This window comes from Crinia signifera, chromosome 9 (genome assembly GCF_055691185.1).
Source record: "Crinia signifera chromosome 9, ASM5569118v1, whole genome shotgun sequence".
NCBI classification, from domain to species: Eukaryota; Metazoa; Chordata; class Amphibia; order Anura; family Myobatrachidae; genus Crinia; species Crinia signifera.
Genome location: NC_139225.1, coordinates 14060135 through 14087505, shown reverse-complemented (window position 1 = coordinate 14087505; position 27371 = coordinate 14060135). Strand labels below are relative to the sequence as shown.

Here is a 27371-nt window from a genome sequence, read left to right as displayed (position 1 = left end):
ACGTTACGTTTTGCGCATGTCTGTACCGCTGGAGGGGAGGGGTGACATTCTTTTCATCCAATCACCATAACCTGTGTGCTCCGCCCCGAAGACGCTCCCTGTGTGATTGACAACCGCGGCACCCTATGTGCTTCGTTCTTGTCACCTGATCGCCGGCTAGTCATGTGATGCTGTTCCCTGTGTCAGAGAGGAAAGAAGATGGCAGCAGAGATGTGTCTGTACATGGTTCCAGTTCTCCTTATATCGGTGCTGCCGTGGTCTGTGACCCCGTCACAGCAAGTGCCCGTCCTGCTGTGGTCCAGCGAGAGGTGAGGGTGCCGTGTCATCAGTGTCACGGGGGGTGGGGGTTCCATTGGACGCACAGATGGCGTAGTGGTCGGTAGTACTGCTTCACCATAGTCATGTGTTCTATTCCCACCATGTCTATGTGTGGCTTGCCTGTACCCCCAGAGTCTGCTGGTGCAGGGACAGGTGTGACTGACATACTCACAATGCTGCGGTATATGTGTGTGTGTGCATGTGATTGGAAAGGGTACGGATTGTTGGGTAGACAGCAAGTTCGTCGACACCGTTATGTCGATATGCAGGAATGTTGACATGACTTAGGTTGACCCAAGCATTAGGTCGACATGGGGAAGGTTGACAATCAAAAAGTCGACATGGGGTTTTTTACAATTTTTTTACCCCTGAATTTCGTCACAGTCGACATGGACACTGAAACTTAGCACCGCTTGCCCTCGCATGGCTCGCTGCGCTCAGCACATTATTTTATTCTCCCACCATGCCCTAGTGGGTGGTAGGGCATGAAATGCCACCTGTCGGCACATGACGGCTCCTAAAAAATGAAAAACCCCATGTTGACCTTTTGACTGACGACATAATGCTTGTGTTGACCTAACCCATGTTGACCTAATGGTGTCAACCTAATACTTGTAGACCTAGTGACCATATCCCATGGAGAGTGTAAAGTGTAAGATCCGCTGGTGCAGGGACCGTTGTGACTGACACACTCTATGTACATCGCTGTGGTATATGTGTGTGTGTGTGTGTCCATGTTATGGGGAATATAGAGTGTAAGCTCTACTGGTGCAGGTACCGGTGTGACTGACGTACTCTGTACAGCGATGCGATGTGTTCCTGTGATGGGGAATATAGAGTGTAAGCTCTGCTGGTACAGGGACCGGTGTGACTGACGTACTCTCTGTACAGCGCTGCGGTATATGTGTGTGTCCATGTGATGGGGAATATAGAGTGTAAGCTCTGCTGGTGCAGGGACCGGTGTGACTGACATACTCTCTGTACAGCGCTGCGGTATATGTGTGTGCTCATGTGATGGGGAATATAGAGTGTAAGCTCTGCTGGTGCAGGAACCGGTGTGACTGACGTACTCTGTACAGCGCTGCGGTATATGTGTGTGACCATGTGATGAGGAATATAGAGTGTAAGCTCTGCTGGTGCAGGGACCGGTGTGACTGACGTACTCTCTGTACAGCGCTGCGGTATATGTGTGTGTCCATGTGATGGGGAATATAGAGTGTAAGCTCTGCTGGTGCAGGGACCGGTGTGACTGACGTACTCTCTGTACAGCGCTGCGGTATATGTGTGTGTCTGTGAGATTTGGAATATAGTATAACCGCTACTGATGTGACTAAGTTAGCGCTAGAACATCAAGTATGTTTTATTTTTTACGTTATGTGGCCACACTAAGATAATACGTGTGTGTGTGTGTGTGTACTGGTGGTACTGTGATAATTACATATAGGATAGTGACCTCTGAATGACAGCTATTGGCTATAGAATACCTAGGTCTTGGGTGTATAGGATGCAATATAAAGCTGTGTTGTATTGTCTGTCACAGCACTTCCTGTTTCAGCTTCCCCATAGCTGTTCCTGGAAGAAGGACGTGCTCCGGGTGCAAGGACGGGTGGTTGGCCAGCTTCCCTGTAGCTGCTCCGGGTGCAGGGACGGGTGGTTGGCCAGCTTCCCTGTAGCTGCTCCGGGTGCAGGGACGGGTGGTTGGCCAGCTTCCCTGTAGCTGCTGATAAGTTGGGAATAAATCCACTGTTAAGTTCGAGGATAAATAAATGACACGTAATTACATATTTATCCAAAATAATATATTATACAATATTGCTTAATTCCAGACAGACAGAACAGAACAGCACAGCACAGCATCCAGCAACAGGGAGTGTGGAGGAGTGTCGGGGGCAGGGCCCCAGCACTTCCCACCCTGCTGTCGTCACATCATCTAATTTATACTTTTTAAACTTCATATGGCCACAAATAGTATGGGGGTGCTTTCATATATGGTGATAATGCTAACTACCTTTGACAGCAACAACTGGTGATCCTCATAATAGCTTGTTGATTGGTCTTTGATTGACAGGAACAGGTGATAGTAGCTTGCAATAGCTTATGTCCCATTGATATGTCTTGCTGGCTTTTCACACGAAATGTTTGTACATTGATGCAACAATTAATATAATCAAAATCCATTTTATCACTGCTCCGGGTGCAGGGACGGGTGGTTGGCCAGCTTCCCTGTAGCTGCTCCGGGTGCAGGGACGGGTGGTTGGCCAGCTTCCCTGTAGCTGCTCCGGGTGCAGGGACGGGTGGTTGGCCAGCTTCCCTGTAGCTGCTCCGGGTGCAGGGACGGGTGGTTGGCCAGCTTCCCTGTAGCTGCTCCGGGTGCAGGGACGGGTGGTTGGCCAGCTTCCCTGTAGCTGCTCCGGGTGCAGGGACGGGTGGTTGGCCAGCTTCCCTGTAGCTGCTCCGGGTGCAGGGACGGGTGGTTGGCCAGCTTCCCTGTAGCTGCTCCGGGTGCAGGGATGGGTGGTTGGCCAGCTTTCCTGTAGCTGCTCCGGGTGCAGGGACGGGTGGTTGGCCAGCTTCCCTGTAGCTGCTCCGGGTGCAGGGACTGGTAGAAGGTTATTGGGTAGCTGTTGGTAGGAGGTTGGGTAGCTGTTCCTGGCAGAGGGTCGTACTCCCGTTCACCCATCTTACATGGGCTGCCTGACATTGTGGGGTGATCCCCCTAGGGTCTGCTTGCTCCGCAAGTCTGGGACCTGTGGCTCCACAACAAGACTAGAGCGCTAAAACAACAAGTTACAAAACACACTGCGCCTAGGGCTGCAACAAAGGTGCAAATCAGAAGATGAGTCCCTAGACACCTAGGCATATACACAGAAATAGGGGAGAGAGACCCTGCGCCTTCTATCTACAGAAGGGTCAAAAAGATATAAAATACAAGCGTGAAATCCTCCAGTTCACGGGAGTGTGTACAAATCGTCCTGGTGGATGGTGGCAGGTTTTCCTCAGAAGAAGATGAGTATGGGGAAATAAAGGAAAACGGAGAAGGCCACGTAATGTAGTACGTTGGTTCAGTCAGCTGGAGGTGTATCCTGTGTGTATGGATTCCTTTGTATGTATGGTGCGCTGATGTAGATCTTTATGGTGTCCCCTTCTATGTGAAGGGGACATGTGTGTCATAGAATAACTTGCTTACATGTATCCGCAGATCACGGTTTCTTTATGTGGTCTCATGAAATATGTTTATTTATAAAATAACAACAATGGCTGGGAGCCGTAGCACATACATATAAAGGGCAGAATGGAACCTGGGCAGGCTCTCCGATGGTAGTTCTTAAGTGGAGAAGTAGATGACTCAAGGGCAGCCTGGATTAAACCTCAGGAGGTTCATTCTCCCCATGTTCAGTCCTGGGCAGGGCTCTGTATTGTATGACCCATCTAGTGACTGTATGGGGCTGTACTGGTACTGTACCTGCGTCCCCATAACTTTGCTTGTTAGGGGTAGACAGACTCTCCATAGTTACATAATATAAGGGGGTAATCCAGACTGCAGCAAATTTATTTATTTATTTATTTATTTATTAACAGTTTCTTATATAGCGCAGCATATTCCGTTGCGCTTTACAATAGCAGACAGTGAAACAAAACAGGGTATTTACAGACAGTCAAAATGTAGGAGGGCCCTGCTCGCAAGCTTACAATCTATAGGGAAATAGGCATTGATACATAAGGATAGATACTGTATTCTTTATTGCATCGATTCCACCAGAACGCAAGGTTCTATGACTGGTTTTGGAATTTGATAAGCTTGCCTGAAGAGATGAGTCTTCAGGGAACGCTTATAGGTTTGGAGACTGGAGGAGAGTCTTATTGTGCTTGGGAGGGCATTCCACAGAGTGGGTGCAGCCCGAAGAAAGTCCTGCAGTCGGGAATGGGAGCGGGTAATGAATGTGGATGAGAGACGCAGATCTTGGGAGGAGCGTAGAGGTCGTGTTGGATGATATTTTGAGATAAGAGAGGATATGTATGTTGGTGTAGTTTGGTTTATGGCTTTGTGTGTAAGTAAAAGAATTTTGTATTGAATACAGTAGAATACAGGTAACCAATGAAGTGACTGACAGAGTAGCTTTGCAGACGATGAACGTCTGGCTAGGAAGATTAGCCTTGCAGCTGCATTCATTATGGACTGTAGTGGTGAGAGTCTGTATTGGGGAAGGCCAATAAGGAGACTATTGCAATAATCAATGCGTGAGATGATGAGAGCATGGATTAGAGTTTTTGCAGTGTCTTGTGTAAGGTAAGGGCGAATTTTAAATATGTTTTTTAGGTGCATGTGGCATGATTTTGAGACAGATTGAATGTGGGGTACAAAGGAAAGTTCTGAGTCAAGGATAACACCTAGGCAGCGAGCTTGAGAGGTAGGAGTGATTGTCATCTTCTCAACAGCGATAGAGATATCAGGTTGGTAACTACTATTTATTGGCGGAAATATAATTAATTCTGTTTTTGAGATATTAAGTTTGAGGTGCCGAGATGACATCCAGGATGAAACAGCAGAAAGGCATTCAGAGACACGGCTCAATACAGATGGGGACAGGTCCGGGGAGGATAGGTAGAGCTGAGTATCATCCGCATACAGATGATACTGAAATCCAAAGGAGCTGATTAGTTTGCCAAGAGATGAGGTATAGATTGAGAAAAGCAAGGGACCTAAAACTGAACCCTGAGGTACTCCAACTGAAAGAGGTAGCGAAGAGGAGGTAGAATCAGAGAAACGAACACTAAAGGAGCGGTTAGAGAGGTAGGATGAGAACCAAGAGAGGGCTGTGTCTTTAAGACCTATGGATTGTAGTGTTTGTATGAGAAGTGTGTGGTCAACAGTGTCAAAAGCAGCAGAGAGATCTAGAAGAATTAGTAGTGAGTAGTGGCCTTTAGACTTAGCAGTGACCAGATCACTACGAGCTTGGTTTATGTATGCGGCCCTGTGTTATTTGGTACAATCATCCGTTACTTGTGTACGTTTCCCCTTTTTTACACATGATAAAACCTGGAAAGGCACCAAGTATATTCTTTGCAGGACACTTAGCTGAATAACTTGTCCAGCCATCCAGCATTACATCGAGGCTATACTTTTCACCAGGGTTTATAAATGCCTCTATTGTCCTTTCCTGTATAACCACTGATGTGTGATGTTCCGTGAGTCATGTGACACGTGACCATGTGCTGGTTATAGCCCGGGCACCCCTTCCCTGCGATCATATCATTGTACGAGGTAATAGTTCCAGGTCCGGTGCTGTGTACTGCTATTCCCAGCATTTGCTCTCCGTGTTGTGTGACTTGTTCCGCGAGTCATGTGACACGTGATTATGTGTTGGTTACAGCCCGGGGCACCCCTTCCCTGCCATCCTGTTACATGGTGTCACTGGTATTCCTGGTGTTTGCACTCTGTGGTTATTGGCTATCTATCTTCTCATGTTTCCACATCTGTCTCCTGACAGTTCCCTATGGACGGCCCAGCCCAGCACCCATGGAGGCCATGTGACCACCGACCTTCAGTTGGGTCATTACTTGGACAGTGCGTTGTCCAGTGGCCCCAAGAACGTTCTGCTCTTCCTCCAGGAGAAGGTAATCCCTGCCATTTTCTGAGATCCTGAATGATGATTTACTTCCACTGATGTATACATGTTACTGTAAAGGTGCCCACACACTATGCGATTTTAGGCCGATTTCACCCAATTTAGGAACTTTGGGCCGATTCTGTGGCTGGGAAATGCCTTCTGATGGTAGAACGTATGGCTGCTTCTATGCTTATTGCAGTTCCTCGTGTTCTCGCATTCACCCTGCACAGTGTATGACTGGCATCTGCTCCACGTAACCTGTGTAACCCACATGGATGCTAGACCCCGCATGACGCCTATACTCTGGAATGGCCTATACTCTGGAATGACCTAACACGCCTGCATTATTTCCCCAGCTGAGCGTTGAAGACTTCACAGCATTTGGAGGGGTCTATGGAAACAAGCAGGACAGCGCCTTCCCGAATCTCGAGGTCAGTTGTGTCTGCGCTCGTGGATCTGTTTTTAGGCCTTTGCATTTTGTGTTACTCCACACTGGCATCGTGGTGGCATGTAACTACTGCATATCGCACTATAAACGCCATTATCTGTTCCTATTACAGAGTATTATGGAGTCGTCGCCCTCTTCCTTGGTGCTGCCCTCGGTGGACTGGTACGCCGCTAACATCCTTCCCACTTACCTGAAGGAGAAACTGGGTGTGAGCCCCCTTCACGTGGATCAGTCCACACTGTTAGAGCTGAGACTGAATGAGACGATCCCGTCGTTGCTGGTTGTGAGGCTGCCCTATACCAACAGGTGACTGATCTCTGCCTCATATCCTGATCTGTGCTATAGCTATAGATTACAAATGGTGACCAGCGTGTGAGGCTTCCCTACAGGTGCCTCCTATCCCGACCTGCTGCTGTCACTGCTCCATGTCATACCTATAGGTTACATATGGTGACCAGCGTGTGAGGCTGCCCTACAGGTACCTCCTATCCCGCCCTGCTGCTGTCACTGCTCCATGTTATACCTATAGGTTACATATGGTGACCAGCGTGTGAGGCTGCCCTACAGGTGCCTCCTATCCCGCCCTGCTGCTGTCACTGCTCCATGTTATACCTATAGGTTACATATGGTGACCAGCGTGTGAGGCTGCCCTACAGGTGCCTCCTATCCCGCCCTGCTGCTGTCACTGCTCCATGTTATACCTATAGGTTACATATGGTGATCAGCGTGTGAGGCTGCCCTACAGGTGCCTCCTATCCCGCCCTCCTGCTGTCACTGCTCCATGTTATACCTATAGGTTACATATGGTGACCAGCGTGTGAGGCTGCACTACAGGTGCCTCCTATCCCGCCCTCCTGCTGTCACTGCTCCATGTTATACCTATAGGTTACATATGGTGACCAGCGTGAGAGGCTTCCATACAGGTGCCTCCTATCCCGCCCTCCTGCTGTCACTGCTCCATGTTATACCTGTAGGTTACATATGGTGATCAGCGTGTGAGGCTGCCCTACAGGTGCCTCCTATCCCGCCCTCCTGCTGTCACTGCTCCATGTTATACCTATAGGTTACATATGGTGACCAGCGTGTGAGGCTGCACTACAGGTGCCTCTTATCCCGCCCTGCTGCGGTCACTGCTCCATGTTATACATATAGGTTACAGATGGACACCAGCGTGTGAGGCTGCCCTACAGGTGCCTCCTATCCTGCCCTGCTGCTGTCACTGCTCCATGTTATACCTATAGGTTACATATGGTGACCAGCGTGTGAGGCTTCCCTACAGGTGCCTCCTATCCCACCCTGCTGCTGTTACTGCTCCATGTTTTACCTATAGGTTACATATGGTGACCAGCGTGTGAGGCTGCCCTACAGGTGCCTCCTATTCCACCCGCCCTACTGCTTATAGTGGTAGTCACAGGGTCCACAGGGGTCCGATATAGGAGAACTGCAGAATGCTAATTTGGCATTATGATGACGATTCTATAATGTACCGTCTGTAATAAGAGATGACTGATCACCTGCTGCTCATTATAACGCACTTTTCTCTGCAGGGGCCACTGGAGTACTTTACTATGGGTATAGAGGTGTGGTTAGTGGGAGCTGGGCAATTCCAAATTTATATCTGTAACCCATCAGCCCCCAGTTATAAAAAATGTTCCCTAGGAAGCTGGTCATGCTGGACATTGCTCCAGCTTTCCAGTTATTTAATTATTTAACTTTCTTTTAAATTTTTCTTACACCAGAACCCTCCCCCACTCAATCAAGAGTGTGGGTGTCGAGCACCCCTGAATTTTCAGGCTACAGTCGGTCATGACTACTTACAAAAGGAACCTGACTTGACTCATGGGTGCCTGCAGCACCTCACCAAGGGGGCTGTCTTACCCACGTCCCAACTGAAGTCCCCTAACTGTAAGTAAGCTCTGTGTTGCGGGGTTCCCCTTATCTCCCTCCCTCCCGTTTGCTGGCTCCACTGATCACAGCATTACCCGCCCTGCTGCTACAGGGGCTTAAACCCTGCATCTTACTACCGGTAACCTGTCTCCTGCGTGTACGTGTAAATGCGGGGACAGCAGGCAGAGGCGCTGGCATCCGATGGGTTCTAATTAAGACTACCCGCTTGCTAACCCCGCGGCGATTCCCTGCTTCATCCCGATGTGATAGCGGGACTTCTGTACGTACTTCTATCCGCAGTATAACCTATTCCCGGAGTGGACATAAGGGATGCTGACTTTCTAAGTCGCCAGGATATTTGTTGCAGTGTGTAGTCTCTACACCCAGCGGTCGTTCCGGCGTGGAATAGAGGATGGAGATCTCCTGGCATCAAGGCACTATCCTCAACTATCGAGGCATGTGCCATGTACCAGGTATCTGGCTGCAGTTGCGATGGCTGCTCCTGCATCTTCCTGCTGGTCCAGGATGATATATCTCTTCCTTCACCTCCTCGGTTGGGTTCTCCACTAGCTCAAACGAGAATCTGTTATGGTAATTCTAGTGGGGCTTCACTGGCCGCGGAGGAAGAAGTTCTTGGCCCGGCAACAGCTTCAGACGGCAGAAGACCCATGTCTTCTGCCCCTAGGTCCAGATTTTCTTTAGTATGGTTTATTCGTTCATCAATCTTTACAGCTTCCCTTAAGTCTGCTGCCCTACAAAGTGGAGGACTTCTGTGTCCTCACATCCCCATGCAGAAGATGAACTCTACTTTGGAAGAACGTCCTTCATAGAACTATACTAATCGATTGGGTGACAAACAAAACACACACACATAATGTGGTGAGTTTAAAATAAGTCTGGCTCCCATTGATTCTCCTAGGGTTTATATAATCAAAAACATACATGCATATACAGTTTCCATACGTCATATAGATTACAAACTTCATTGGAAAGGCTGAATCTCATTCTAAACTGTCCTGCCCCCCACCCCCTCCCATCTTGGTGTCTTTCTGTACCAGGACATTCCTGTCCTCTGAAAGCTACTTTATGGTGAAGATCTTAATTTACTAACATGAGAACAAAGACTATAGAGTGTCAGCATTTATTATAATTTGTAAACTAGGGGAAAGTTCAAAGCAGGCAACATGGCGTCTCTTATGCTTATTGTATTGCTGTCTCTTTCACCCACAATGGCTCGTATTCAATGCGGTCGGCTGGGGGTTGAACGGCGGGGATCGCAGAAAACAAGCGATCCTCGCTGTTTAACCCCCACGCCGGCCAATCACCATGTTCAGCGCCACGTATTCCCCCAAACAGCGAGGCTCACGGCTAATGCAGGGAGCCCGCTGCATTTAGTCTCGCTGTTTCAGTGGCCGTATATGCCAGTTTCCCCTCACTCCAAAAATGGAGCGAGGGGGATACAGCGTATGCAGGGGGGTCAGTTGAATACTGACCCTGCCCGCTGTCACCGCTCACTCCCACCATTGAATACACTCCAATGTGGTGGGCTGGAGATCCTATGCGGTGTTTAGTTCACAGCTGTTCCTTTTGCAGCTTCTGTCTGTAATGCTGCGTTCTCATTGCCGCCCCTGCAAAATCCCGGGTTTTTCTTGCCGGATTTTTGGGGGGACACAGAGCTTGTCAGCTCAACAGACCCCCTTCACACTGCACCTCAGACCCGGGAATTTCCCATGTCTACCCCTTTCAAACTGCTTTCCATGGTCTGCCTTCCAACAAGTGTGTGGAATGTAATAGCAGCTTTGATTGGGTGTTGGGAAATTTGTACAAATTGCTGTGATAGGCTGTTTAAAAGCAGCTTTTATTGGCTGGCTAAAGATGTCATATATCACATGATTACATCCCCCAATGAGCTAGTTTTTGTGTGAAAAACCCGGGTCTGTGCTGTTCACACTGCCATACACCCCTGTATTACCCAGGAAAAACCCTGCAAAAAACCCGGGTGTAATTCCAGCGGCATAACACCCGGGAATTTCACAAAGACCCTTTCACACTGAAACAGGACACGGGAATTTTCAGCTTGCCCCGGGAAATACCCGGGTTTTTGTGGCAGTGAGAACGGGGTATCAGCAGGTTTAGCTATGGGTCTCAGGCGGAGAACCCTTAATGTCCTTATTTAATCTATCTTCAATTTGTTCAATAGCAATTAGCCCGGTTGCTGGATGAGGAATTTTAATTGTTGGAGTCCAATCTCCTTTTTCGTTCCCCATTGTGATCCGGGGAGCCTACGGTTGCAGAAGGTTGCCTTGACTTACTTTCCTTGTGATTCTCTGGGTTTAGGCCACACCGTGACGGGTCTCGAATCCAGAAACCCTGTCCTGCCATTAACCGTATTTACTTTTTCACAAAGATCAGGCGGAATCGCATAATCAGGATAAGGAGGTTTTTTCGTAAGTGGTTTCAGTGTTTTGCGTGATTCCGCCACTCATGGTTCTTTCTTTACATGATGTTTTCGGGTGGTCTTCTACAGGGCCGTTTACCCGTGCCTTGTGGAGAGATGTGAAGGGTATCATTAGGTGGACGGTTTGTCTCTTTGTCCTTTATGATGCTGTACGTTGCGGCTGTTCATTTTCAATAAAGCATTGGCTCGGTGGATTCAGCTGGCCATCCAGCACAGTTATGTCGTTGTCCATAGACAGCCGGCACCTTGGTTCACATGTTTGTGAAGTTCTATAAGTTTGTTTTTGTAGGTTCCTCAGAGCTGTCCCTCCCATGGGGCTAAACTTTGAAACCTCCCCATTGTACAGTACTCCAGTGACCCCTGCTGGATGAAAGAGAAAATAGGATTGTGGTACCTACCGGTAAATCCATTTCTCTGACTCCGCAGGGGCCACCGGACGCCCTCTCTGCTCTTTGTCACCTGCCAGTTTTGTTCCTTTTGACATGCCTGTGTTTCTTGTTCCTCTCAATTCCCATCTCCTCTTGGTCTACATTTTCCTAAATGGGGGAGGAGCCTTACACTAACTTGGAAGTGCCCAGTTCCCACTAACCACACCCCTATACCCATTGTAAAGTACTCCGGTGGCCCCTGCGAATTCAGAAAAACTGATCTGTCTGGTCACGTTCTAGTACTAACTTTTATTTTATTTTTTCTTCTTAGTGCTGGCTTAATGGCTGCTAAAGATATGCTCCGGGCTAATGGTAAGTACATACGCGTGTGTGGTACACGTGGTATTGTGCTGCAGGCCACGTACACAACATGGGGAAACTAGCACAATGTCCTATCACGCCAGCAATCGCAGTGTGTCCAGTTTACTGCTTCCCAAATGTCCCAGGAGAACCCTGCTTGGGTACAGGTGACAATTATTATATGATCTGTGCAGAAGAGGGTATATACCTAAAACCTGAACGGTAGGGGTGACTTGTCGGGGGGCTCCGGTGCCACCAGATCCTGAATATAGGGCTCAGGCACCTCACTTGGAGAAGGCGGTTCTCCCACTTAGGAAGGGAGATGCTATGAAAACACTTTACTTTGGGGACAGGGAATGGGCTGTATTAGAGGGTACCAGAGGTCACTACATAGACTATACGGTACTTGTGTACTAGCACAGCGCCCACGATATTCAGTCGTATGGCATTGTATTCAATTTAAAATTGTATACCATTGTATATGTCATACAATGGCATACAATGCAATGAGATGTGATTTTAAATTGTATATACAATCTTTAATTGTATAAGCACCTTAATAGGTGCTTACAATGTTAAATGCACCGCCACTGACACTATCAACACCAACCCCAAGCCTGGCGAGCGCAGCGGTACGCGTCCTCCGACCTTTTTCATACCCCCACTATCCACGTCGGTGTGGAGTCGATTTTATATAGTGTGGCGAGCCACCGAAGCGTGGCGAGCGGCCACGCATTACTTCACATATATTCCGCGACCCCTCACGGGGCTCGCTGCGCTCGACACGCTCCGAGCTCGGTGGCTCGCTGCGCTCGCCACACTATATAAAGTCAACTCCACGCTGACGTGGATAGTGGGGGTATGAAAAGGTCAGAGGACGCGTACCGCCGCCCCTCGCGGGCTCGCTGCGCTCGCCACGCTTCGGGTTGGCGTTGATAGCACGGGTGGCGTGGGGGTGCTTTTAACATTGTAAGCACCTATTACGGTGCTTATACAATTATTTATCTTATAGGGGGCAAATTTAACATTAAAAACACCCATTAGGGTGCTTATACAATTTAAAATCTTAAACCATTGTATATGCCATACAATGTCATACAATTCGATGGCATACAATTTAAAATTGTATAACATCTGCTAACATTGTATCGCATCGCATACCATCGTATGCCTTATGCGATGCGATGGGCGCCGTGCTAGGAAACAAGTACCGACTATACAGTGCCCACGCTCGACAGGGGCATCAGTAGCCATGGCAGAGCTGGTTACCGTAGGGTTAATGCTGCCAGATTACAGGTACTGTACAATAAGAGATGTTCGGTGGTCTCCAGTGTTATGGAAGATTGGTGGATGTTCTGCAGGTCGTTATCGGTGTCTTTTTTTTTTTCTCTCTCTCTCTGCAGATGAAGTTATTGGGCAGGTACTGAGCACACTGAAGGCAGAAGGAGTCCCATACACAGCGCTTCTCACCGCCCTGAGACCCTCCCGGGTATGTTCAGTCACACTGTTGGGCTATGGTGATCATGTCTACCCTTTTTAACAGTTAGTTGTTTGTTTAGTCTTGTGCCAGCCTGGTATTAACAGGGCGCCGGACTGTGGGGATCTCTGTGGTGCAGGAGTCTCCCTCTGCAGGCTGTGCTGGTTTTACCAGGGTGCCGGGCTGAGGGGATATTAGTGGTGCAGGAGTCTCTATCGGTAGGGTGAGGTGGTATTACTAGGGGGCTGGACTGTGGGCATATCCGTGGTGACTGTGGTGCAGGAGTCTCCCTCTGTACGGTAGGTGGTATTACCAGGGGCCAGGCTGTGGGGCTATCTGTGGTGTAGTAGTTTCCCTCTGTAGGGTGAGGTGGTATTACCAGGGGGCCAGGCTGTGGGGCTATCTGTGGTGCAGGAGTCTCCCTCTGTAGGGTGAGGTGGTATTACCAGGGGGCCAGGCTGTGGGACTATCTGTGGTGTAGTAGTTTCCCTCTGTAGGGTGAGGTGGTATTACCAGGGGGCCAGGCTGTGGGGCTATCTGTGGTGTAGTAGTTTCCATCTGCAGGCTGAGGTGGTATTACCAGGAGGCCGGGCTGTGGGGCTATCTGTGGTTTAGTAGTTTCCCTCTGTAGGGTGAGGTGGTATTACCAGGGGGCCAGGCTGTGGGGATATCCATGGTGACTGTGGTGCAGGAGTCTCCCTCTGCAGGCTGAGGTGGTGATACCAGGGGGCTGGGCTGTGGGGATATCCGTGGTGACTGTGGTGCAGGAGTCTCCCTCTGCAGGCTGAGGTGGTATTACCAGGGGGCTGAGCTAAGGGGCAGCGATGCTGCAAGGGAACAGTCTGCGTTATATTTGTTTGCCTATTATTTCTTATTTCTGTCCCCTTTAGGTGAACAGAGAGTCAGACTTTGCTGTGGGCAGTCTCGGGCGCCAGCTCTTGGCAACACCAACTCCAGCTCCTATTCCCACCTACCCTCCCGTTGCCTTCCTCAATGGAACACAGAGTAGTCCCTGTATTCTCTTCTGGGCCTCAAACGTATCTCTGCTTATGGATCAGACCTTTGTGGACCTCACTAATAGGACATTCAACAGGACGGACACCGCATTCACTGCTGAGTCCAGCTGCAACTCAACTGATGCAGTGTAAGCTATACTCAGATGCTAGTAACTCCTCGTGCTCTGTCGCACTGCGCTGTCTTTGTTAGTAATGCCTCGTGGTGCTCTGCTGCACTGTATATGTTTGTAGCTCCTCGTTGTGCTGTTGCACTGCGCTGTCTGTTAGGGACACCTCGTTGTGCTTTGTCACGCTGTGCTGTCTGTTAGTATTGCCTCGTGGTGCTATGGTGCGCTTTCCGTGTTGGCAGCACCTCGTTGTGCTCTGTCTCGCTGCGCTGTCTATGCTAATAGCGCCTAGTTGTGCTCTGCCGCACGGCACTGTCTGTTAGTAACGCCTCGTTGTGCTTTCTCGCTGCGCTGTCTGTTATAATGCCTCGTTGTGCTGTCTCGCTGCGCTGTCTGTTATAATGCCTCGTTGTGCTCTGTCGCGCTGCGAATACTAAGAGCACAAAATGAGGAGTTACTAACAGCACAACGTGACAGCACAACATGGCGTTTTTAGCATAGACAGCGCATCGCAACAGCACAATGAGGTGTTACTAACATAGACAGCGCAGCGCAACCGCACAATAAGGCATTGCTAGCATAGATAGTGCAGCGCGACAGAGCACAACGAGGCGATACCAACACTGACAGTGCAGCAGAGCACCACCCTCCTCCAGCCCCTGTACCATCATCCCTCCTCCTCCTCCTCCAGCCCCTGTACCATCATCCCTCCTCCTCCTCCTCCAGCCCCTGTACCATCATCCCTCCTCCTCCTCCTCCAGCCCCTGTACCATCATCCCTCCTCCTCCTCCTCCTCCAGCCCCTGTACCATCATCCCTCCTCGTCCTCCTCCTCCTCCAGCCCCTGTACCATCATCCCTCCTCGTCCTCCTCCTCCTCCAGCCCCTGTACCATCATCCCTCCTCGTCCTCCTCCTCCTCCAGCCCCTGTACCATCATCCCTCCTCGTCCTCCTCCAGCCCCTGTACCATCATCCCTCCTCGTCCTCCTCCTCCTCCTCCAGCCCCTGTACCATCATCCCTCCTCGTCCTCCTCCTCCTCCTCCAGCCCCTGTACCATCATCCCTCCTCGTCCTCCTCCTCCTCCAGCCCCTGTACCATCATCCCTCCTCGTCCTCCTCCACCTCCAGCCCCTGTACCATCATCCCTCCTCGTCCTCCTCCTCCTCCAGCCCCTGTACCATCATCCCTCCTCGTCCTCCTCCACCTCCAGCCCCTGTAGATTGTAAGCTTGCGAGCAGGGCCCTCCTACATTTTGACTGTCTGTAAATACCCTGTTTTGTTGTATCACTGTCTGCTATTGTAAAGCGCAACGAAATATGCTGCGCTATATAAGAAACTGTTAATAAATAAATAAATAAATACCATCATCCCTCCTCCCCCTCCTCCTCCTCCAGCCCCTGTACCATCATCCCTTAGGTCTTAGAGACCTTAACTAGAGCTCTGCATCATGTGTCAATACTTTTGGCCATGTTAGAAATTTGAAATGTAAGATTGAAGTATTTGTTTATAGTTTAACTGCAGACATTTGGTCCATGTTGATGTGGTGTTATCAGTGCACCGCACCCGTTATATAGCTGTTGTATGTAAAGGATTATGTATAGTAATATTGTTGTGTCTGTGTCTCACAGCCTGGTCCTGGATTACGGGAATGACCTGGAAATGCGGTAAGTGACGGCTCCTTCTATAACTGCATAGCCCTTTATAGTACATGAAGCGTGGTCCGTGGTCAGGCTGCTGGATAGGTGGTGGGCGCTGTGTCTCTCTGTATAATACGGGGAGCGTGGCCCGTGGTCAGGCTGCTGGATAGGTGGTGGGCGCTGCGTCTCTCTGTATAATACGGGGAGCGTGGCCCGTGGTCAGGCTGCTGGATAGGTGGTGGGCGCTGTGTCTCTCTGTATAATACGGGGAGCGTGGCCCGTGGTCAGGCTGCTGGATAGGTTGTGGGCGCTGTGTCTCTCTGTATAATACGGGGAGCGTGGCCTGTATTTAGGCTGCTGGATAGGTTGTGGGCGGTGTGTCTCTCTGTATAATACGGGGAGCGTGGCCCGTGGTCAGGCTGCTGGATAGGTGGTGGGCGCTGTGTTTCTGTATAATACGGGGAGCGTGGCCCGTGGTCAGGCTGCTGGATAGGTTGTGGGCGGTGTGTCTCTCTGTATAATACGGGGAGCGTGGCCCGTGGTCAGGCTGCTGGATAGGTGGTGGGCGCTGTGTCTCTCTGTATAATACGGGGAGCGTGGCCCGTGGTCAGGCTGCTGGATAGGTGGTGGGCGCTGTGTCTCTCTGTATAATACGGGGAGCGTGGCCCGTGGTCAGGCTGCTGGATAGGTGGTGGGCGCTGTGTTTCTGTATAATACGGGGAGCGTGGCCCGTGGTCAGGCTGCTGGATAGGTGGTGGGCGCTGTGTTTCTGTATAATACGGGGAGCGTGGCCCGTGGTCAGGCTGCTGGATAGGTGGTGGGCGCTGCGTCTCTCTGTATAATACGGGGAGCGTGGCCCGTGGTCAGGCTGCTGGATAGGTGGTGGGCGCTGTGTCTCTCTGTATAATACGGGGAGCGTGGCACGTGGTCAGGCTGCTGGATAGGTGGTGGGCGGTGTGTCTCTCTGTATAAAACGGGGAGCGTGGCCCGTGGTCAGGCTGCTGGGTAGGTGGTGGGTGCTGCGTCTCTCTGTATAATACGGGGATCGTGGCCCCCTGGCTAGGTGGTGGGCTCTGTGTAGCTGTATAATACGGGGAGCATGGCCCGTGGTCAGGCTGCTGGATAGGTGGTGGGCGCTGTGTCTCTCTGTATAATACTGGGAGCGTGGCCCGTGGTCAGGCTGCTGGATAGGTGGTGGGCGCTGTGTTTCTGTATAATACGGGGAGCGTGGCCCGTGGTCAGGCTGCTGGATAGGTGGTGGGCGCTGTGTTTCTGTATAATACGGGGAGCGTGGCCCGTGGTCAGGCTGCTGGATAGGTGGTGAGCGCTGCGTCTCTCTGTATAATACGGGGAGCGTGGCCCGTGGTCAGGCTGCTGGATAGGTGGTGGGCGCTGTGTCTCTCTGTATAATACGGGGAGCATGGCCCGTGGTCAGGCTGCTGGATAGGTGGTGGGCGCTGCGTCTCTCTGTATAATACGGGGATCGTGGCCTGTGGTCAGGCTGCTGGATAGGTGGTGGGCTCTGTGTAGCTGTATAATACGGGGAGCATGGCCCATGGTCAGGCTGCTGGATAGGTGGTGGGCGCTGCGTCTCTCTGTATAATACGGGGAGCGTGGCCTGTGGTCAGGCTGCTGGATAGGTGGTGGGCGCTGTGTTTCTGTATAATACGGGGAGCGTGGCCCGTGGTCAGGCTGCTGGATAGGTGGTGGGCGCTGTGTTTCTGTATAATACGGGGAGCGTGGCCCGTGGTCAGGCGGCTGGATAGGTGGTGGGCGCTGCGTCTCTCTGTATAATACGGGGAGCGTGGCCCGTGGTCAGGCTGCTGGATAGGTGGTGGGCGCTGTGTCTCTCTGTATAATACGGGGAGCGTGGCACGTGGTCAGGCTGCTGGATAGGTGGTGGGCGGTGTGTCTCTCTGTATAAAACGGGGAGCGTGGCCCGTGGTCAGGCTGCTGGGTAGGTGGTGGGTGCTGCGTCTCTCTGTATAATACGGGGATCGTGGCCCCCTGGCTAGGTGGTGGGCTCTGTGTAGCTGTATAATACGGGGAGCATGGCCCGTGGTCAGGCTGCTGGATAGGTGGTGGGCGCTGTGTCTCTCTGTATAATACTGGGAGCGTGGCCCGTGGTCAGGCTGCTGGATAGGTGGTGGGCGCTGTGTTTCTGTATAATACGGGGAGCGTGGCCCGTGGTCAGGCTGCTGGATAGGTGGTGGGCGCTGTGTCTCTCTGTATAATACGGGGAGCATGGCCCGTGGTCAGGCTGCTGGATAGGTGGTGGGCGCTGCGTCTCTCTGTATAATACGGGGATCGTGGCCTGTGGTCAGGCTGCTGGATAGGTGGTGGGCTCTGTGTAGCTGTATAATACGGGGAGCATGGCCCATGGTCAGGCTGCTGGATAGGTGGTGGGCGCTGCGTCTCTCTGTATAATACGGGGAGCGTGGCCTGTGGTCAGGCTGCTGGATAGGTGATGGGCTCTGTGTAGCTGTATAATACGGGGAGCGTGGCCCGTGGTCAGGCTGCTGGCTAGGTGATGGGCTCTGTGTAGCTGTATAATACGGGGAGCAGGCCCGTGGTCAGGCTGCTGGCTAGGTGATGGGCTCTGTGTAGCTGTATAATACGGGGAGCGTGGCCCGTGGTTAGGCTGCTGGATAGGTGGTGGGCGATGTGTCTCTCTGTATAATACGGGGAGCATGGCCCGTGGTCAGGCTGCTGGATAGGTGATGGGCTCTGTGTAGCTGTATAATACGGGGAGCATGGCCCGTGGTCAGGCTGCTGGATAGGTGACCAGCGTTGTTTCCTGCTGAGCACTCTCTTTCTTGGCCATTTATATGTATCTTAGTAATTCTGGGATTTTGCTAAGGGATATGCAGAGATTGATGCCAGTCTTGTACCCAGCCTATGGTACCAGCAGAGACCCTAATGCCCTTACCACTCTCTCCTATTCAGATTCCATCTCCATAGCCGCTGGTATCCGGTGTCGGCACGATGGTGGTTAACTCTGAACCGGGTGGAGGTCCGTAATGCCACCAGTAACACAACCTTCCTGGCTCCACAAGTGAGCACTCCCAGGAACTACTCCTACCACTGTCAGTATGTCAGCAGCCTGCCGTCCCACGGCGCTCTCCTGATCAGCAACACTACCGGCTCCAAGTGGCAGCTTCACATCACAGACTTCCAGGTGGGTGGCACTTACCGTAGGGTGTAAGTATAATGTGGAGGTGCCATAGAGCTTTTACACCTGTGCTTGTCTACTGCCAGTTGGTGGTGGTCTGCATGGGTATGGTAGACAGCAGGTAGGTCGACATCGATTAGGTGGACATGAGGAAGGTCAACCGTCAAAGGTCAACCGTCAAAAGGCAGACATGGGGTTTAAAAAAAAAAAAATTGTCCCGAATGTCGACATAGGCACTAAAACTTACCACCGCGTCCCCTCGCATAGCTCTCTTCGCTCGCCATGCTTCGGGCACGGTGCCTCGGTGCACGCGGCACACTATTTTATTCTCCCACCACGCCCTAGTGCAGGGCTGGGCAACACCGGCCCTCCAGATGTTAATGAACTACACATCCCAGGATGCCTTGCATCAGTTTCAGCATGGTCACATAGCAGAACTAATGCAAAGCATCCTGGGATGTGTAGTTCATTAACATCTGGAGGGCCAGTGTTGCCCAGCCCTGCCCTAGTGGATGGTAGGGCATGAAATACCGCCTGTCGGCACATGTCGGCTCCAAAAAAAAGGGAAAAACCATATGTTGACCTTTTGACTGTCGACCCAATGCTTGTGTCGATCTAATGACCCTGTCGACCTACTTGCTGGTGACCCAATGTCCGGATCTGGGTTTCTTACAAGAAAATAAGGATCAAAAAGGGTTGAGATTACCTGAAGGATAAAAAAGGGGCAGACTAGGTGGGCCAAACGGTTCTTATCTGCCGTCAAATTCTATGTCTCTATGTTTTAAGTTGACATGGCTTAGGTAGATAGGGTCGGAAAGGTCGAAACGAGCATTGGGTCGACATGGGGAAGATTAACAGTCAAACGGGTTGACATGAGGTTTTTCATGTTTTTTTTTCCCCCCCTCCCCCCCTTAATTTCGACTTAATTCGACATGGTATCAGTATGCCGCGTCCCCTGGCGTGGCTCGCTACACTCAGCACACTATTATATTCTCCCTGTATTCCCTAGTGGATGGTTGAGTGTGAGATACCGCCAGACGACTCAAAACGTGAAAAACCTCACGTCGTCCGTATCCCTTCTGCGTTACCGTTAGTGTCATGTGCTGCCCCCTAGCACTAGGTTCAGGAGCTTGATTCCTGACCGTGGCCCTATCTGTGGAATTTTTATTTTAATACCAGGATTGTCTTGTGCTCCCAATTCCTAGCTGACCAACTTTAAAGCTCCCAACTACTAGTGCGATATGGGCACTTTTCATGTGATTCCGGGGAATTGCTGCGTGTCACATCACATGCCCTTTTCCCGGCGATTGTGATGCCAAGCGTTCCCTTGCGCATCGCAGTCGCAGATCTCACAGGCTGCCACGAGGATCTAATCGGATCGCGCAGCCGTGACTGGGATCGCAAATGAAACGGGAGCTGCCCAGTGCCGCATATAATACCTCACGCAAGTGTTTGGCTGCCCTCACAGCTGCAGTCTGCTCCTGTAACAGACTACTTCCTTACTGGCTGTGTTATGCTGGGAGCGGGACCAATCAGAAGCTGCCATCGTGGAGGGTTTGGCTTCCGACCTCTCCCCCCCACCCCACTCACTTTACTTGAAAGGATTGGTTGCTCAGATGGTAATGCAATATAATAATGTAATATCCAACGTTGGACTATGGGGCTCATTCAGAGGTGTGCACCATAGCACAGTCACTGCGTCTTTGCATATTTTAGCATAGCTGCTGCGTACAAACGCCATAGGAGGAGACTGGTGTAAATAATTGCCAACTTCTCTGATCCTCTGCTGTGTCTGATTACCTGCTTTCGTACCCCTCTGCGTGACCCTCGGTTTACTCAGGGTGCCCGGCCAATTACGCTGCTGGTAGACGCAGCCACTGTTGCTAACGTTGATTCGAACTGTCAGCATAATGCGGCTTTGGGGCTCTGCTAGCGACATCGCAGCCTCGGATCTAAATAAATCAGACCCTTTTTACACCGTTGGAATAACGCAGAATTCCAGCTCTGTATAAAAGTAGTTCCTGGGTAATGGTACACTGGTCCCATTTACAGCATATTGGGAACTGGGTCCTCTCCATGCATCTGAAGAACAATTAGCACCCACATGCATTATAAACGGGCTCTGACCTGGGGTTTGGTGTAAAATGGGCATCAGTTTGCTGTAATTCCTAAAGTCTCCTGCAGGTGGAGCTGTTTCATGCCTTCTTCTTTCTCTCCCCACAGATCCAGGGTTTCAATGTGACTGGCCTGAAGTTTTCTTACGCCAGTGACTGTGCCGGATTCTTCACCCCCGGCATATGGATGGGTCTCATCACCACTTTGCTCTTTGTCTTCATCCTGACCTATGGGCTGCATATGGTGATGAATCTTAAAACCATGGATCGATTTGATGACCCCAAGGGACCATCGATAGCTGTACCCCAGTCTGATTAATGGCAGGCTCCTGTTCTCCATATCCTTACATCCACCCCTATCCCCACCTCCCAGCTTCATTCCACATTCTATTTTATTTCTGTTATGTAAATGAAGTGCTGCAGACCGGTACATAGGAGCCCATACGTGAGAGCTGCCACCTCAGTGCTCTCGGAGCTAGTGCCACCACCAAATCCTACTGACCGTTACCTCGACCACACAATGTCCGCTCGTCCTATTTGATGCAGAGAACATATTGGGGTGTCACCCTGCCTCTGTAAGAAGTACATATAATTATTGATGGCCGTGATGTATGATATCTGTCTCCAGCACCATTTGTACAACCGGTGGCTCTCAAGCTGTTGTGAAACTACATATCCCAGCATGCCCTGCCACACTTCTAGCATTTCCTAATAGCAATACTGTGGCATGCTGGGACTTGTAGTTTCGAAGCAGCTAGAGAGCCACTAGTTGGCCAGGCCTTATGTACATGAGCCAGGCTGGGCAATCTGAGGCTCTTCATGTGGCCGATAGCTTGGCAGGGTATGCTGGGACTTGTAGTGTCTGTAGAAGGCAGCGCCTGGGTGTATAATCTCCATAGAAGGTGTACATAATATCATGTGAAGAACTTTTATTTGTGTTTGTTGTTTGTTTAATGCTAGTGACTGCAGCTGCTGTTAGCACGCTGGGACTTGTAGTTCATGGAGTGCTGCTAAGCCTCTAGTTACGTGACTGTGTTGGATAAAGTACGGGTGTCTGGCAGTATCTTTTCTGTGAAATGTGGTTTCTTCCATGAAAATACAAATTCCTCTGTAACTATTCACTGTATAACTTATGAGAAATAAAGTGTCGTTGTGTTGGTGTTTATAATGCAGCGTTTCGTGGTTCTTATTCCAGCTCCTTCCATATCGGGGTCCTGCTATTAGTGTGGCGAGATGCCTTCGGGGTGGCCGCGCCTGTAGCGCAGCGAGGTGCCTGTAGTGCAGCCGTGCCTGTAGTGCGGCGAGATGCCGTGTCAGTAAATGATGGCGTAGTCTCAAACTGCAGCTCAGCCCATGTGATAAGTTTCTATGTTCTGGGTGTAGATGATCAGGTTGACAGACAGTACGTCGATCTAGAAATGGTCGTTTGGAGCCGGTGCCTCGCTCTGCTACCTCTGCACAGCAGCACACGTAACTATTCCCTCTAAAGACCCATACACACTGCACATACACACCACACACTACATATATACATACACACTACATATACACACCACACACACTGCATAAAAACACACACACTGGGCCACTTTGAGCTCAGTTTTGTCGTTTGAGCTGCTTTCAGCTCCAAAGCCGCCAGTGTGTATGTAGTGTGTGTATATATTTAGTGTGTAAGGGGTAACGATGAGCGCTGATGCACACTCCCACATAATCGCTGGTAGCCGCCACTCATCTGCTGGTATTAACGATGGGGTGGATGGTTTACCAGAACATCCTGCTATGGAATGTTGTCCACTCCCTGTGAAAATCGCTGGCAAGGGGGAAACGCGCCCAGTGTATATGGACCTTTAGTCCTTGTGGATGGTAAATAATAAAGAGAAAACGTGTGTTTTATTATGTCATACCGGCCATTTGAACATGCCGACCTCTCGTCCAGGAGCTGTCTCACTGTACATGTAGAGTAATATAACCCCCTCCCCCCTCTCTAAATCAGGATTTCAGTTGTAGTGTCCGATGTAGCCACAGCTAATGTTCCCCTGGCGGCTACTGAGGAGGGTTCTGCTATTTCCCTGGGTTCACGGGGTGAGGTGGAGGGCCGCACCATAAGGCAATGTGACCCCTTAGGGCCCTATAACAAAGGCAGCAGCACATGGCTGGTGCTGGGTGCAGCAGCTGTCGCTGACAGATATGAAGGTGGACATTGTGGATTAGTTTAACCTCTATGAGCTGCACTGCTGGGACTGGCAACCCAGGAAAATTTCCGTTACTTGTGTATTATCACGGCGCCGGTGCGCGCTACATCGTTGGCGTAGTCAGAGCTACGTAGTCAGCGTAGTGTAAGAACTGCTGAAGGGACACTACGCTGAATAGGACCGTATATAAACTACTTAACGGGTGCCAAGAACTGCCAAAACTACACAAATATCGCTTACACTACGCTGGAGGTACTGCCGCCGCGGTGCTGATGGGACACTACGCTGAATAGGACCGTATATAAACTACTTAACGGGTGCCATGATAATACACAAGTTCCAATTTCCCTTACACTAGACTAGATGGTAGGTGTGCACCATCTGGCAGCAAGGTTGCTCTCCTTCCCTCCACCGCGCCCTTCTCCATCACAAACATGCCTCTGCCCACAAGTCTAAGATTTTCTGGTCCATGACTGCATCCAGGACCTTTTATCATCAATCTCTACATACAGTATCCCCAGCAGTCAAGCTCCAGATGTGTGGAATTGGTTTGGGTTTACCAGAAGCTGCAATGGAGACCTTCATGTAGAGACATACCGGAGTATATGTGTGGTATGACGTCTGTATAGAGGGTAAATGTGTGGTATGCGGTCAGTGTATAGGGTATATGTGTGGTATGACACCCTTCAGCATCCTGCCATGCCCTTGGTTGCCCTGGCAACTGTTGCTGGCCCCAAAGCGGAAGTGGGCGGGGCCTGGCGCCCCCCAGCCATGCCCAGGCTTACCCTGGCAACTGTTGCTGGGCCCCAAAGTGGAAGTGGGCGGGGCCTGGTGCCCTCCAGCCCCCTGCCATGCCCAGGCTTGCCCTGGCAACTGTTGCTGGGCCCCAAAGCGGAAGTGGGCAGGGCCTGGCGCCCTCCAGCCCCCTGCCATGCCCAGGCTTGCCCTGGCAACTGTTGCTGGGCCCCAAAGCGGAAGTAGGCGGGGTCTGGCACCCTCCAGCCCCCTGCCATGCCCAGGCTTGCCCTGGCAACTGTTGCTGGGCCTGAAAGCGGAAGTGGGCGGGGCCTGGCGCCCTCCAGCCTCCTGCCATGCCCAGGCTTGCCCTGGCAACTGTTGCTGGGCCCCAAAGCGGAAGTGGGCGGGGCCTGGCACCCTCCAGCCCCCTGCCATGCTCAGGCTTGCCCTGGCAACTGTTGCTGGGCCCCAAAGCGGAAGTGGGCGGGGCCTGGAGCCATCCAGCCCCCTGTCATGCCCAGGGTTGCCCTGGCAACTGTTGCTGGTCTCCAAAGCGGAAGAGGGTGGGGCCTTGCGCCCTTAAGCTCCCTTCCATGCCCATGGTTGCCCTGGCAACTGTTGCTGACCCCTAAAGCGGAAGTGGGTGGGTCCTGGCGCCATTAAGCCCCCTGCCATGCCCAGGCTTGCTGTTGCTCGCCCCCAGAGCGGAAGTGGGCGGGGCCAGGCGCCCTCCAGCCCCCTGCCATGCCCAGCCATGCCCAGGCTTGCCCTGGCAACTGTTACTGGGCCCCAAAGAGAAAGTGGGCGGGGCCTGGTGCCCTCCAGCCCCCTGCAATGCCCAGGCTTGCCCTGGCAACTGTTGCTGGGCCCCAAAGTGGAAGTGGGCGGGGCCTGGCGCCCTCCAGCCCCCTGCCATGTCCAGCCATGCCCAGGCTTGCCCTGGCAACTGTTGCTGGGCCCCAAAGCGGAAGTGGGCGGGGCCTGGCGCCCTCCAGCCCCCTGCCATGCGCAGGGTTGCCCTGGCAACTGTTGCTGGCCCCCAAAGCGGAAGTGGGCGGGTCCAGGCCCCCTTAAGCCCCCTGCCATGCCCAGGGTTGCCCTGGCAACTGTTGCTGGCCCCCAAAGCGGAAGTGGGCGGGTCCAGGCCCCCTTAAGCCCCCTGCCATGCCCAGGGTTGCCCTGGCAACTGTTGCTGGCCCCCAAAGCGGAAGTGGGCGGGTCCAGGCCCCCTTAAGCCCCTTGCCATGCCCAGGGTTGCCCTGGCAACTGTTGCTGGCCCCCAAAGCGGAAGTGGGCGGGTCCAGGCCCCCTTAAGCCCCCTGCCATGCCCAGGGTTGCCCTGGCAACTGTTGCTGGCCCCCAAAGCGGAAGTGGGCGGGTCCAGGCCCCCTTAAAGCCCCCTGCCATGCCCAGGGTTGCCCTGGCAACTGTTGCTGGCCCCCAAAGCGGAAGTGGGCGGGTCCAGGCCCCCTTAAGCCCCCTGCCATGCCCAGGGTTGCCCTGGCAACTGTTGCTGGCCCCCAAAGCGGAAGTGGGCGGGTCCAGGCCCCCCTAAGCCCCCTGCCATGCCCAGGGTTGCCCTGGCAACTGTTGCTGGCCCCCAAAGCGGAAGTGGGCGGGTCCAGGCCCCCTTAAAGCCCCCTGCCATGCCCAGGGTTGCCCTGGCAACTGTTGCTGGCCCCCAAAGCGGAAGTGGACGGGTCCAGGCCCCCTTAAGCCCCCAGCCATGCCCAGGGTTGCCCTGGCAACTGTTGCTGGCCCCCAAAGCGGAAGTGGACGGGTCCAGGACCCCTTAAGCCCCCAGCCATGCCCAGGGTTGCCCTGGCAACTGTTGCTGGCCCCCAAAGCGGAAGTGGGCGGGTCCAGGCCCCCCTAAGCCCCCTGCCATGCCCAGGGTTGCCCTGGCAACTGTTGCTGGCCCCCAAAGCGGAAGTGGGCGGGTCCAGGCCCCCTTAAGCCCCCTGCCATGCCCAGGGTTGCCCTGGCATTCGTTGCTGGCCCCCAAAGCGGAAGTGGGCGGGTCCAGGCCCCCTTAAGCCCCCTGCCATGCCCAGGGTTGCCCTGGCAACCGTTGCTGGCCCCCAAAGCGGAAGTGGGAGGGTCCAGGCCCCCTTAAAGCCCCCTGCCATGCCCAGGGTTGCCCTGGCAACTGTTGCTGGCCCCCAAAGCGGAAGTGGGCGGGTCCAGGCCCCCTTAAAGCCCCCTGCCATGCCCAGGGTTGCCCTGGCAACTGTTTCTGGCCCCCAAAGCGGAAGTGGGCGGGTCCAGGCCCCCTTAAAGCCCCCTGCCATGCCCAGGGTTGCCCTGGCAACTGTTGCTGGCCCCCAAAGCGGAAGTGGGCGGGTCCAGGCCCCCTTAAAGCCCCCTGCCATGCCCAGGGTTGCCCTGGCAACTGTTGCTGGCCCCCAAAGCGGAAGTGGGCGGGTCCAGGCCCCCTTAAAGCCCCCTGCCATGCCCAGGGTTGCCCTGGCAACTGTTGCTGGCCCCCAAAGCGGAAGTGGGCGGGTCCAGGCCCCCTTAAAGCCCCCTGCCATGCCCAGGGTTGCCCTGGCAACTGTTGCTGGCCCCCAAAGCTTAAGTGGGCGGGTCCAGGCCCCCTTAAAGTCCCCTGCCATGCCCAGGGTTGCCCTGGCAACTGTTGCTGGCCCCCAAAGCGGAAGTGGGCGGGTCCAGGCCCCCTTAAGCCCCCTGCCATGCCCAGGGTTGCCCTGGCAACTGTTGCTGGTCCCCAAAGCGTAAGTGGGCGGGTCCAGGCCCCCTTAAGCCCCCTGCCATGCCAAAGGTTGCCCTGGCAACTGTTGCTGGCCCCCAAAGCGGAAGTGGGCGGGTCCAGGCCCCCTTGAGCCTCCTGCCATGCCCAGGGTTGCCCTGGCAACTGTTGCTGGCCCCCAAAGCGGAAGTGGGCGGGTCCAGGCCCCCTTAAGCCGCCTGCCATGCCAAGGGTTGCCCTGGCAACTGTTGCTGGCCCCCAAAGCGGAAGTGGGCGGGTCCAGGCCGCCTTAAGCCCCCTGCCATGCCCAGGGTTGCCCTGGCAACTGTTGCTGGCCCCCAAAGCGGAAGTGGGCGGGTCCAGGCCCCCTTAAGCCCCCTGCCATGCCAAGGGTTGCCCTGGCAACTGTTGCTGGCCCCCAAAGCGGAAGTGGGCGGGTCCAGGCCCCCTTAATCCCCCTGCCATGCCCAGGGTTGCCCTGGCAACTGTTGCTGGCCCCCAAAGCGGAAGTGGGCGGGTCCAGGCCCCCTTAAGCCCCCTGCCATGCCCAGGGTTGCCCTGGCAACTGTTGCTGGCCCCCAAAGCGGAAGTGGGCGCGTCCAGGCCCCCTTAAGCCCCCTGTCATGCCAAGGGTTGCCCTGGCAACTGTTGCTGGCCCCAAAAGCGGAAGTGGGCGGGTCCAGGCCCCCTTAAAGCCCCCTGCCATGCCCAGGGTTGCCCTGGCAACTGTTGCTGGCCCCAAAGCGGAAGTGGGCGGGTCC

General features: G+C 52.8%; 1 protein-coding gene across 1 annotated transcript; it reads left to right on the top strand.

The window, feature by feature from the left end:
- The first annotated feature begins 146 nt into the window (after positions 1-146).
- ATP6AP1 (ATPase H+ transporting accessory protein 1) lies at positions 147-22138 on the top strand. Its single transcript, XM_083161068.1, has 10 exons — positions 147-308; positions 5808-5934; positions 6284-6358; positions 6488-6681; positions 11420-11460; positions 12852-12937; positions 13816-14069; positions 15676-15711; positions 18631-18862; positions 21080-22138. Exons 1-10 carry the CDS (start codon positions 199-201, stop codon positions 21287-21289), a joined length of 1365 nt encoding a protein of 454 aa, XP_083017194.1. The 5' UTR covers positions 147-198; the 3' UTR covers positions 21290-22138.
- The last annotated feature ends 5233 nt before the right edge of the window (positions 22139-27371 follow it).

What these genes read in the sequence shown, in the direction of transcription:
- ATP6AP1 (XM_083161068.1), top strand. Translation starts at nt 199, where the DNA reads ATGGCAGCAGAGATGTGTCTGTACATGGTTCCAGTTCTCCTTATATCG. An exon ending in GCGCCTTCCCGAATCTCGAG is followed by an intron (nt 6,359 to 6,487) that starts GTCAGTTGTGTC and finishes TTCCTATTACAG; the next exon opens with AGTATTATGGAGTCGTCGCC. An exon ending in AGATATGCTCCGGGCTAATG is followed by an intron (nt 11,461 to 12,851) that starts GTAAGTACATAC and finishes CTCTCTCTGCAG; the next exon opens with ATGAAGTTATTGGGCAGGTA.